Source organism: Pieris brassicae, chromosome 7 (assembly GCF_905147105.1).
Source record: "Pieris brassicae chromosome 7, ilPieBrab1.1, whole genome shotgun sequence".
Classification (NCBI taxonomy): domain Eukaryota; kingdom Metazoa; phylum Arthropoda; class Insecta; order Lepidoptera; family Pieridae; genus Pieris; species Pieris brassicae.
In genome coordinates, this window is record NC_059671.1 from 19,084,757 (window position 1) to 19,097,875 (window position 13,119).

The 13,119-nt window shown below is 32.4% G+C and overlaps 1 protein-coding gene across 1 annotated transcript; it reads left to right on the top strand.

The window, feature by feature from the left end:
* Positions 1-943: 943 nt before the first annotated feature.
* LOC123712140 (proton-coupled folate transporter-like) lies at positions 944-12,865 on the top strand. The gene is made up of 8 exons (XM_045665114.1): positions 944-1,029; positions 2,850-3,884; positions 8,107-8,260; positions 9,226-9,327; positions 9,720-9,857; positions 10,480-10,563; positions 11,045-11,201; positions 12,603-12,865. The coding sequence occupies exons 2-8, from the start codon at positions 3,084-3,086 to the stop codon at positions 12,766-12,768; spliced, it is 1,602 nt and encodes a 533-aa protein (XP_045521070.1). The 5' UTR covers positions 944-1,029; positions 2,850-3,083; the 3' UTR covers positions 12,769-12,865.
* The last annotated feature ends 254 nt before the right edge of the window (positions 12,866-13,119 follow it).

Below are 13,119 nucleotides of genomic sequence, written 5' to 3' on the forward strand. Positions count from 1 at the left end.
AATGGTGCCAGCATAAAGGAACACCTTATAGGGATTAATCTTAGTAAATAAATTTTAGTGATCAATTTATAAATTTTAAATTATTACTAGATGACCCGGTGAACTCCGTACCTACATATTTCCTGTGCAATGTTTAACTACATTACTACAAAACTGCACTAAGGTATGGTTACATTACATTATTAAATTAAACAAACTTAATTTAAAGCTTTTTGATATACATTTTTTATTTGTGAAACAGGTCTGTTTTGAAAACCTGCATCCATTCAAATAAAAGAGCTTGGTGGACCATACATAATTATTTGTGTCATATCTACGATAGCTTTCAAATTACGAACCGATCTAACATTATTTGACAACCAAGCTACAATTTTATATTTCCGAAAAATTAAAAGACTTGATGTCTGTGTCTTGATGTTATGAAGCTAGAAAGGAATTAGAAAATATATTTATTTTTATTGTTACGTGTTTTTCACAGTGTACACCTTCCCTGAACTTACTTGATATTTCATGCCCAAAATTAGCCTAATCGTTCCAGCCATTCTCGAGTTTTGTCGAGACAAATGAACAGCAATTTATTCATATAAATATACTAAGTGGGTTAAGATTATAAATAATCTACCTAGGTTTCAAATATTGAACTCTTTTAAAATATATGAGAGGCCCTACCCACTAAAAATAACTCAGGCTTCACATGCCCTGGAGATGAACCTTCAGAGTTAGCCGACGCATTCTATCCAAGGAAAAATCTACGAACAGGGCTAGTTTTGGTCATATGATATGAATTTCTATTATGTAAGCATATCAGATTAAATAGCCAATTTCCACGTGGCAATATCAAGGTCCTTCGACGAAGATATCGCATCCTTTGAGCGGACAATTGCTTAAGTATATAATGATGTGCGTATGAATGCTACTATTATGTACCAATGCAGTGGCGAGTTGTATATAGACATTCGTAACGTGACCGCCTGTTAAAAATGACCTATGTTTGTGCAGTGGTATTTGTGTTAATCGCTTTACTTAACGGTAAGAGGCATTTTTGTTTGACAACTTGATTCTAGTTCAATAAGAGATTCTAAAGTAATCGATTTTATATTACTACAGAGTCTTTTGTAGTGTAGAGTAGCCTGCTGGGACTGAAGCCAAAAAAACCATGCAACGAGCAACTAAAATTGTCAGTTCTAGACCGTATTCTTCATAATTTGATCATACAATATGTTATTTCGTATATTAATTATCATTGTCATTTGTTTTTTTTTTCTAAGAGACGACACGCGGTCTTTTCAATATAACAATAAACAACAAATCAATATGGCACTGCCGTTTGCGGTAGATTACGTTGCCTTATATCATTGTTTATAATGAAAAATATCATAAAATTTTATAATAACAATAATTCAGTAGAGCTACAACGTTTTATAGCTAGGAGGGTAGTTTAAAGTTTAAAACTAATCAACGTGCGTACCCTCACTTTTTTCGTTTCAATTTGCCTCGACCCACGAGTGTTTACCTTCATTATTATGAGATAAATTATTGCTGAACTCCAGCAGAACATAACCTATCTACTCGTATGCCCTAGATCTGGGCCTCAGATGTATGTATCTGTTTCATGATCATTTGTCAATCTAATAGGCAAGTAGGTGATCAGCCTTTCGTGCCTGACACACGCCGTCAACTTTTTACGTCTATGACAAACCGGTTTCCTCTCGATGTTTCCTTTAAAAAATACACACATGGAAAGTTCATTGCTGCACAGCCGGGGCTCGACCCTACGACCTCAGTGACGAGAGTCGCACATTGAAGCCACTAGGATAGATTCGATTTTTTGATAGATTACAATCAGCCTATATCGGACCAACGTTGGTTTTTGCTCTACGTGCTGGATTTCTAATGCACGACCACAACCTTGAGAAACGCTGAACCACTAGGCAACAAGTGCTTGTATCTTACGTATTATCGACCATGACTTTGGCATTTATATAATTGACTGGTAATTTTCACGTATAATACCGTGACAATCACATGATAAAGTTGATGAATGGTATCTATCAATAAAACTCACATTGTGTAGAATTTGTTTATATGAAAATTGACACTATATGTTGTGAACAAAAAGCGCGTCGCTGATTGTTAACATTTTTTTGCATTTCCTCAAGTTGTTTAGCACCATATAAGCAAATATTCAAAATTAATTACACAGGTTATTACAGGCTCATTATTCGCAGTTAAGTCAGTGCGTTAGTAAAGTTTTAGAAATATCCTACCACACTATTTAATTACTTGTCACAAATTAAATATTATGTGCTATATTGTATTCTGCAAGTTTTTTGTTTGAGTTTTCTTGCTTAAAATACATCTGAAGACTACATAAATAAACACTGAAAAATATAATAATAATACGTCTTTATTCATCTACATGTTTTTAACAAAAATAATTATACATATAATTTGTACTATTGTAACATGCGGCCCCTGTTCAAAAGAAGGCCACCTGCAACGTTTCCTACCCTATGTTATATTGTGTCATCGAGTTTTTTCTAGCTACCCTATCGATCCCGCTGGTCCATCGCTCTATAGGTCCGAAGAAAGCATAAATTAAACAAAATAAATAAAAATATTAAATTTAAATTGAAAATATAATATTCAACAATCCATAATCACGGCACGGCTATTGACTGTCTCACTTGTTTATCTAACATTCTCCTTATTGGTTACACTGGATTTTATAATTGTTAATTCCACTTACAACACAATTACTAATGTTCATTATCACCCTACACAAATATATTTAATAATTAGAACTCCCTAATTATCTGAATAATACTAATTGCCATTCTTTGTTTCAGAGATCTCTGATTGTTGGTGAATAGATAATTATAGTTTACAAAGTCAACATATTGAGGACTTATCGAACCAATTGGAATAAACACTCATTATCAATATAATTATCTGCATAATTGATATCAAACATCGGACAAGTCAATAATAAAACAATTATTACAGATACTATATTGGCATTCATTGTTGAATCAACCATCGCAACTGTTGCTGCTCTGTGGAACATGAACTAATACGATAAGATGGCTGACGAAAACCAAGACCCAGATAAGACAGAGGAAAAGCCTCTAAACAAGAAATTGGTGAAGTACAAAGATAGAAACTTCTCGGAGAAACTATGCTATATAAGAGAAAATATAACAGTAGAACCGCTTTTCGCTGGACTTATTATTCCCAGTGTGATATCCAGATTTGCGATGGGAAACTTCAATTTGGACAAAGCTTGCCGAGTGAACTTCGCGTTTGGTGACGAAATATGTAACGCGTTGGTAAAGAAAAACAGCAACAACTTCTCCGAATACGAAAGACAAGTGCAGACACTTATATCCTCTATCGATATTTGGAGGAGCGTGATAAATACCGCATTACCATGTATTATTATCATGTTTTTGGGGGCTTGGAGCGATAGGACCGGAAAACGGAAGCTTTGCATACTTTTGCCCATTTTCGGGGAATTAATGACTTCGATAAATAATATCGTAAATGTATTTTTCTTTTATGAGATTCCTGTTGAAATTACGGTGTTCTTGGAGACTTTCTTTACGGCTGTAACTGGTGGTTGGGTGACAATGTTTCTTGGTGTCTTCAGCTACATAAGTGATATAACGTCGGAGCAGTCGAGGACTTTTAGAGTGGGCTTGGTCAGCTTTTGTATGACCGTCGGAGTGCCTATAGGGATTGCACTAGGAGGCGTTCTGGTACAGCGTATGGGTTACTACGGGCTGTTCTCCTCAACGAGTATATTATTTAGCTTAGTGCTGATGTATGGATGTTTCTGCTTGAAAGAGCCTGATGTATTTCTGCAGGACAAAGGACTGCCAAAAGTAAGTACAAATTGATTTTATAAATTCGCTTCGCAATTTAATAAAGATAACACAATTCAAATCACATAAATACATTCGTACATATTGGATTAAAAGTATTTTTTTACCAATTTAAAATAATTATAAAACGAGTTTTATTATAATAATTCTATATTTTAGTTCAATGTTGTACGATTTTGACTCAATAAATGCTCAATCTGGTTAAGTATTACTGACTAAACGCGTGATACTCTTGTAAATAAAACAAGAAATTCAGATATTTAAAATTAACTTAATGTAAGACAATTTGTGATTCAACAAACTTACATTATTCAGATCTTGTCTTGATGAATATGGTCAAATTTTAATTAAACAATATGTGTCATATTTAAATGGATAGTTTAGATTAACTGAAAGATCTAATGACAAGACTGAAACTAGCGCGTTGAAATTATTCGATAGAAGTACCCATACTGTATAGTAGTAATGTATGAAACAGTTTAGACTCAACACGTATGCATATACAGTAATGTCAAAACCATAACGACGAGTATCAAAGAATTTCATTCCTTCAGCTCTACAGAAAAGTCTAATCAACAAATAATTGATTAACATATTGTAATATAAAAAATTACACTCAAAAGTATTTTGAGACAATTGCAAAGCTACTACATTTATAAACAAATTCAAATAACATTTTATTATGAAGCTAATAAAAATTGTTGTTATCATATTATCATAATTCTTTTGCAATACAACGTCGACATGAATATTTTGCAACTAAGGAAAATATAATTAATGCTATCGTAGTATAATCCCATGATAAGAACATAATATATGGGTTAATTCTATTTAATCACCTGTTAATTAAATTAAAACGACAACAACTTTCGTGTTTAATATCCGAATTTATCATAACGTTATGCGTGAACAACACATCACACATACAACCCTCTTAATAAGGAAAGCTTCATAAATTTTGACATAAGGGTAGAATTGCGCTAAGTCTCGTTCCTGAATACTGTTAGACCCGAAAATTTAGGATGTCAGGCAAAGCAGGCTGTCACTTGACAATTGAGTACTTTTTCTTTATTCAAACCCTAAAAAAGCTTTTTGTAGTTAGCCGTATATTATTCAAATTTTTCTCTTACCATACATCATCTAAAACTTATAAATATATTTCATGCCATATGTTAGATTACAATGTGATAAAAAAAACAGAATATGTTAAGACGACTATTAAGAGACGATTATATTTTTCTTAAACAAATAACTGTAATTGGTATATATGACAACACTTACAACACGGGCAACGCTAAAATTTATACAAAAATAAAAAAAATCATCTAAAGCCCTATCTAAGGTCCTAGTAAACATTATTTAAAAAATATACAATTATTTGACGCACCGTACCTACTGCTTACACATTTATCGTACATCTTTCTTGGTCTAGAACAAACAGATTAAAGTCTAGTACATCAAAACTGATAAACTATTGAAGAGTAAAACAATAGGTGCTCAATCGAGTTGCACCACTTAACCGATAAAACTTCAGATAAGTGTCGTTTACAACTTGTACCCTTTGTAGATAGCCAATCTATACATGGCATAGACTACTAAATGCACGCAAAAACATCACTGGCGCAACTTAGATCTGTGCCTCATATTTCTGAACCTGTTTCACGATCAGCCTGCGGCTGACACAAGGCGTTGCCGTTTTTGGTTGCGATGTTTTCCTTCACCGTTCGAGCGAATGTTAAATGCGCACATGGAAAGTCAATTGTTGTTGTTCCCCGGCTATGGATCGAACATACGACCTCAGGAATGAGAGTCGCACGCTCAAGCCACTAGGTCAACACTGCTCAATGCATGCAAACTAAAGGCACTTATAAAGGCACTTATAGTTTTTTATTGGCAAAAGAACCACAAACTAGAAATTTAATGTGACAAGCACTTATATGCAAACATAACATACACAAAGAGATCATACAAATATTAAACAAAACAATCACTAAACTAAAAACTATTTTAAGTTGCGAGCAACTATATTCATATCCTGACCTAGCTTGTTCAACAACAATTAACAGTAATAACAAACCGCTATTTATTCGGATGTAGAACCTAAAAACTCACATGCAAGGTTCGGAGGCGACCGACTTGTAAAGGAAAACACGTTCCATATAAGTCAATAAAAAAATAAATCAATGGCGGTACAACCTCTTTCAAGTCTGGGGCCACAGATTTTTGTATCTGTTTCATGATCATTTTTTAATCGAATAGGCAAGTAGGTGATCAGCCTTTTGCCTGACGCACGCCGTCGACTTTTTGAGTCTAAGGCAAGCCGGTTTCCTCACGATGTTTTCCTTCACCGTTTGAGTAAATGTTAATTACATAGAAAGAAAATCCATTGGTGCACAGCCGGGGACCGAACCTATGACATCAGGGACGAGATTCGCACGTTGAATTATATATTATTAAACACTAGTAGGTTAGTTTTGATGAATATTTTCCGTTGTCTGATATTATTATTATATAAATCATAAGATTATTTCGAGATAGTTCTAAAACTTCGACAACAATTATTTGTATAAAATAATTAATACTCATGCTGATCTTATTGCTAAATTTTCTTTTCTTGGTAATCCTGGAGTTACTAGAAATGAAAGTCTTTTGTACCAACAGCTAGCTTATTTGCTAATAATGCTCCAGTGAATAGGTGATCTCGCTCGAAATACTAACATTAATATTGATTTATTTCACAACAATCTTCCTACTTACAGTAATTTTGTTTATTCTCTTAATGAGGTTTATTAATTAGTTTCTATTTATCTTTATACTATCGTACATTTGATATTTTGTCTGCTATTTGTCTGGTTTTTTCCTTCTTTGTTTGTAATTCCTATCTTCTAAGATGATTATAATTGATATAAATAATAAAACATTTTAAAGCTGATCAGATCACCACAATTTCTTGAATTGAAATTTAAAATGATTCTTATCCGACTAAGATTAAGATAAAGTAAATATATCCCATTCCATTGATGATGTGTGGACCACCTCATACCCCAGATGGGCACCCTTTTTTAATTAATTTTTTTCCGAGACATTACGTTGGTTATCGCACTCGTATGCCTTGAATGAATATTTCTCAGGGCAGATCCGAAAAAGTTTATTTGAGAAGCGAATACTGTTTGGTAATTTTCGAACAAAATAGAGGGATAATACCAACACGATGTACCTACCACGTATCACAAAACTTGGGCACTACGGTCACGCCATCACGTCACGGATATCATCAGAGAAGGCACACACAGAACATCAGTGCAGTAAGCTACCGCAATGAGTTTGGGGGTATCACGATGCTTTCGGTGAGCAAGCGATCAGAGAAGAATTATTCAACAGTGTCTAAACAATCTTATGTCATTATTAATTGGATTATATATAACGCTCAATTCCCGAAATGTTATATAATATTTATGCAACGTGAAATTGCCTGCATCTGCTTTAATGTACAATTGTATTATTTAACTATTTTAGTAATCAATTTTGCAATAGAACTCAGATTATCTTGAGGATTTGGGTCAAATACTTGTTTCGATTAGATTGTATCTAATGATATGCAAACGCGAAACTGTGCTATCACGTTATATATACGTGATTACATTTTTGTGTACTACGAAAACTATAGAAGATAACAGGTCTTTTGGCTGATATTGTCAAAATTACTCTACCAATCCAGACTTAGAACTAATACTATATTATTGTACGCATCGGGTTTGCTAGGGACCACTATCAAAATATTCATCATCTTCTCTTCATCCGGAGCCACTTTATTACTTCAGATGTTTATTAAAATTGAAACATAAAAACAAATATACAGTATTTACAATTTTCCTAAACTACATGGTAATAATAAATTTAATTTAAAAAATTTAAACAAATTTAAAAAGTTTAATCTCTTACATTTGAGTCGTTTTATTTTTCGCCTGCTCCGCGAACGCCCTAGCTTTTTTGTTTATCCGCAGGAGGTGAGTCAGGGCTAAACGTCACATAAGCATTCCATACCAAATAACATTTAGAGTCCTACTATCGTAGTTTTTATCTAACATTGTAAACCAATTACTATAATATTATTATCATTAATGTCGACACTTCGGCGGACGAATTTCTTCGAGTTTCACCGTCACATTGTTTTTATTTTTATTTTTAAAATAAAAATAATGTAATCTGTCTTTTGTTTCAGATTGAGCGAACAGCTAGCAAGGATGTGGCATTCTTCGACTTGTCTCACGTGGTTGAGACTGTCAATGTGGCTTTTCGACGTCGCGCGTCAAACGCAAGGGTCAAAGTTATTCTCACGCTAGTCGCCGTTTTCGTTATTTACGGACCTGCTATGTGTGAGTTAACTTTATTGCTTGTATACGAAAAAATGGTTTGCATAATGATTCATTTAAAAGTAGTTGAAATTTTCTCGTATCTGCTCCACGCCTTTTGGAGATTACGGTTAGGGAACGAAAATATTCTACAGATGCGTAAATATTGTTACTGAATGCATAATTATGTAAGTATAATACGTAGGTTTAATAAAATATCTAGCTACTAATATATTTATTTATTTATTCACACTTCGTTACATTTATACAAAAACAAATGACATAATACATACAAATTGTAAGTTCCAACGGGCGGCCTTATCGCTAACAAGTGATTTTTCCAGGCAACCTTAGTATGAGAAAAAGCTTAAAACAGAAATATAGTATAGTATAAAGTGTAAGAAGTGCGTAACCAAATATTTTAAAAATAATTATAAACCTTAACCCCATTTAAATTTAGCAGTGATGGCCTAGTGGCTTAAGTGGCCTTTTATCCGTAAGGCCGTAGGTTCGATCCCCAGATCCTGTGCACTAATAGACGTTCTTTCTATCAGCGCATTTAACAGAAGGCTGATCTCCTTCTTACCTATTAGATTAACAAATTATCATGAAACAGATACAGAAATCTGTGACCCAGAAGTAAAAAGATTGTAGCGCCATTTTTTTAAAATCAAAATTAATACAAAAAGTATTAAGAAAAGAAACTAATAAGCTAAAGCGTATGTATTCCATGGCTATATATTGTTATCTGTAATCTTATTTTTAATTTAGTTAATTGCTTTTTCCATTTTCCCCTTAATATTTATTTACTTTAACTTACTAGGCTTGCCTAAAGGTGATTACATGATGACGCAACGGGCGTACTAATCGCTAACATCTGAATATATACGTACCAAATACGTAAATCAACAAATGTGTTAATAAATAAATAAATAATAATTTACGACAATAATAATGAGCAAATTATATAATTTAATTAACACTTTCAGCTGAGCACGGCGTATTCTATTTGTTCGTGAGAAATCAACTCAACTGGGATATGGTGAAATACAGTTTCTTTGCCAGCTACTCCATCATTCTTCATTCAATAGGTAATTGACAAAACATTTCATTATTCTCTTCTCATAAAACTGGAAAAACCTTCAAGATCGGAATTCGGAAACCCCAGCAACGTACAGTCATTGTATAGACTGACATATTTAAAAAAATAGTCTAATGTCATTGTTTTAATTTTTTTTTACAAAAAGGTCAAATCCACGAAGTTTACATAGTTTTTGCTGCGCAATGTCATAGTCTGTGGCATGATATAATTTTACATCCGTGGTCGCGTCATATTTGCGCGCTTAATCGGGATGTATGAAACGAAACCTGTTACTTTATAAAAACATTCATATTTTAGTGCGTCATTATAATGGAATTAAACTTTAAAAAACAAACCCGTAATCATATGATTTGTGAAGGAAACTAATTATAATTTTTTCAGGTGTAATGTTCTCGATAACGGTGCTAAGTAAAAAACTACAATTTGATGACTCTCTGCTCTGTGTCATTGCGATGATCAGCAAGTTTACTGGAGCAGTTTGGACTGCCTTCGTCAAAACTGACATAGAAATGGTTTTGAGTAAGCATTCCGACTTTTATACAAATAGTAAATAGTTGCGCTCGCTTTTGTAGCGAGTCATGATTTTTTGTGTAAAATTTAAACAGAAAATGTGATAACAATTTCAGTTAAATTGTCGAATCATCATGTAATCATAATAATATTTTTATTATGACACAAGTTTATTATATGCTAATAATGTTTTTAAAAAATATAATTACGTATAATAGCGTTCAAAATAATAACAATAGTTTTGAATTTAATTTTTTTGATTTATATCTATGTCGGCCGAGATCATTCAAAGTTATTGAGTCTCAAAATGATCTCGTTTTGGACCTGTGTAACCTGACAACATCCATCTTACTGAATGTTTGAGTATTTAGAGACCGGGCACTGACGGATACTTATTAAAATTTTGATTTACTTAGTTCAAATTAAAGCGAAGAAAATGGCTTTTTTATCCCATAGATAAAACAGAAAATAATTTTAATTGGTGATCCTTTGGCATTATAGTTTTCAAAATAAAATTCCTTCAACATTATGAAGAAAAATACTTTTATTAATAAATGATGTATAAGTAGTATTTGATCCATTATCCATATTACTACATCTATATACACACGATAAAGGTTTTATTTTTCAGTTCCAATCATTGAGTTTTTTTCTTCGGCAATCATGACGTCACTGCGCTCAATGATAACAAAACTAGTAGAGAAGGATGAAACAGGTATTTATTTTAAAATAACTCGTTCATAAACATCTAAATAGGTCGCTCGCAAATTAACAAAACACAATCGTACGTAAGGTAGATTTGTTACCATGGTTACCGCTCTTGATAAATGGAATTATCATTGTAACCATGGTAACACAGTCAATTTTTATTTCACATCACGTTAATGAAGACCATTATCTTAAATTAAACAAATCATCTTCCCACATTTAATTTTAACTAATTTCATCAAGCCATTATGTTACATAATATAATTGATGTTTTTTTTTATTTCGTAAATAAGTCACGTACATAATAAAATAGTTTAAATTACGGCTAAAGCATTAAGTAAAGTATTCGTTAAGTATTCGTAAACGTCAATACGATAGTTAGCTTTTGACGTTATGGTTTGTGCAGATCATAATAATTGTTGAAAACAAAAAATTCGAGGGAAATCATCGGGATCACTGCCCTTTTTTTAAATTTGCATATTTTCTAGCAAAAGTGAATTCTCTCTTCGCTTTAACGGAAACTTTAGCATCGCTGGTGTTCCATCCACTCTACTCCTGGCTTTACATGAAGACGTTGAAGCTTCTACCTGGAGCCGTCTTCCTCACTAGTGCAGCACTGATTATACCAGCCTCGGTTATTTTAGTGTAAGTTAAATAAAATAAACATTAATCATAAATTTGTGTGAAAAATATGTAGAAAGTTAAATATTGCTTTAGATTAAGGACTTAGCAAGATTTTATATAACATTTTTCCTTTTTTAGTTTTACTCTTACTAGGGTTGCCTGGAAGAGATCGCTTATTAGCGATAAGGCCGCCCGTTGCATCCCTTGTAATTTTTATGTATTGTGTTATTTTTGTTTCTTTTATGTTTGCAACGAAGTATGAATAAATAAAAAATAAAGTAATTATTATAAAATCAAGCAGGAAATATGAAAGAAATGCTCGCTAATAATATGAGTAACAAAAGATATGATAAGATTCTAATATTATTAGGTTATCACTAACTCCAATGAATGAATCAATTAAATGGAATCCATTAGAATACATACAAATAAGGTTCGGAATAGTAACTGCGATTACAAAGAGTGGCTGAGACTTTCTTGCCAGTTCTTCTCATTTTAATTTTGTTTAATATCGACGTACATATATATATAGTTACAGAAATAATTAAATCTAACTAACTAACCTAACCTAACAATGAAGTCCGGATACTGTGCAACTCTAATTATTTATTTAATAAAACTAAAATATCTGAGATTAACAAAACTTTAAATCAGTATTTAATTTCAAGACTTTATTTATGAAATTGAGAGTCAATTATTTTGTTTATAAAACCAATATATCTAAGATTAAATATACACTTAAAATGGAGACAATTTATTCATAATACTAACACGAATAATAAAATTAGATGAGGGCCCAGCTAAGTGATTCTGTCTTTAATCACCAATTATTTTGTTTAGCAACATTTCACTGGACTACGTATACGATTTTTATAAATTTTGAGTGAATATGAATCAAATTTTTAAAGTATGTGAATAAATTGTATTCTATCATCAGTAGGCATCGCAAAATAGAATCACGCACTTACATTATGCCTAGCTTAACTTTAGACTAATTAAATTTAAGTCTAATCTAATTTACTAAAAAGGATATTTAAAGAAAGTGTCCAATAACACCACAGTCTCTATTGAGAAGATACTCTCACACACACGTAAGAACATAATTATATCATAATAAAACAGTGTTGACCTAGTGGCTTAAGCATGCGACCCTTATCTCTGAGGTCGTGCGTTCGAATCAGCTCTAAGCACCAATGGACTTTTATTTCTATCAGCGCGATTAGTGTTTGCTCCTTATCTTGAAACCGGCATATCTCAAGCCTAGAAATCGACCACATGTCTAAGACACAAATGGCTACACTGTCTTTATAAATTATTATTTTTGCTGTTTCGAACAACGTCATTGCAATATTAATAACTCGTATAAATGAATGTAAATCGTAAAATTACATTACAAATCGTGAATTTTATTTCTATTTGCAGATACTTCTTCATTCAACATAGAAAAGCTGTATCTACGGCACGAAAGCTCGCTTTAAAAAATCAAGAGAAAAATGATGCAGAAACGGAAAGTGTTCCGGAAAAATCAGAAAAATCATATCTACCAGATATAAAGCCTACGGAATTGACTGAAAAGACTAAATTATAGAACTCACTATTAAAATAAATTCGTAAATATGTATTGTAAGTTTTGTAATAATTTGTAAATAATTAAACTTAAGTTTATTTTGAATACTAAATAAATAAATTTTCTATTTTTATTTTTTACTCTAAATGGCTAAGAAAATTCATTAGAACAAAGGAAGAAACATAAAATGACAACACTAGTAGTTAATAGTGGAAGTGTTTTAAGATGGTACCAATTCTCAAGGGATTGGGATCCATCACGAATTGGTGTGTCAGTGTCTCAGTTTGGATTGCGGTACACAATGGAGAGCTGGAGCGCTGAGGCGCGCCGGTCCGTAATAAGAAGTAGTTAAACATTAAATTAATGTAATTT

What these genes read in the sequence shown, in the direction of transcription:
- LOC123712140 (XM_045665114.1), top strand. Translation starts at nt 3,084, where the DNA reads ATGGCTGACGAAAACCAAGACCCAGATAAGACAGAGGAAAAGCCTCTA. An exon ending in CATCATTCTTCATTCAATAG is followed by an intron (nt 9,328 to 9,719) that starts GTAATTGACAAA and finishes TAATTTTTTCAG; the next exon opens with GTGTAATGTTCTCGATAACG. An exon ending in CCAGCCTCGGTTATTTTAGT is followed by an intron (nt 11,202 to 12,602) that starts GTAAGTTAAATA and finishes TTCTATTTGCAG; the next exon opens with ATACTTCTTCATTCAACATA.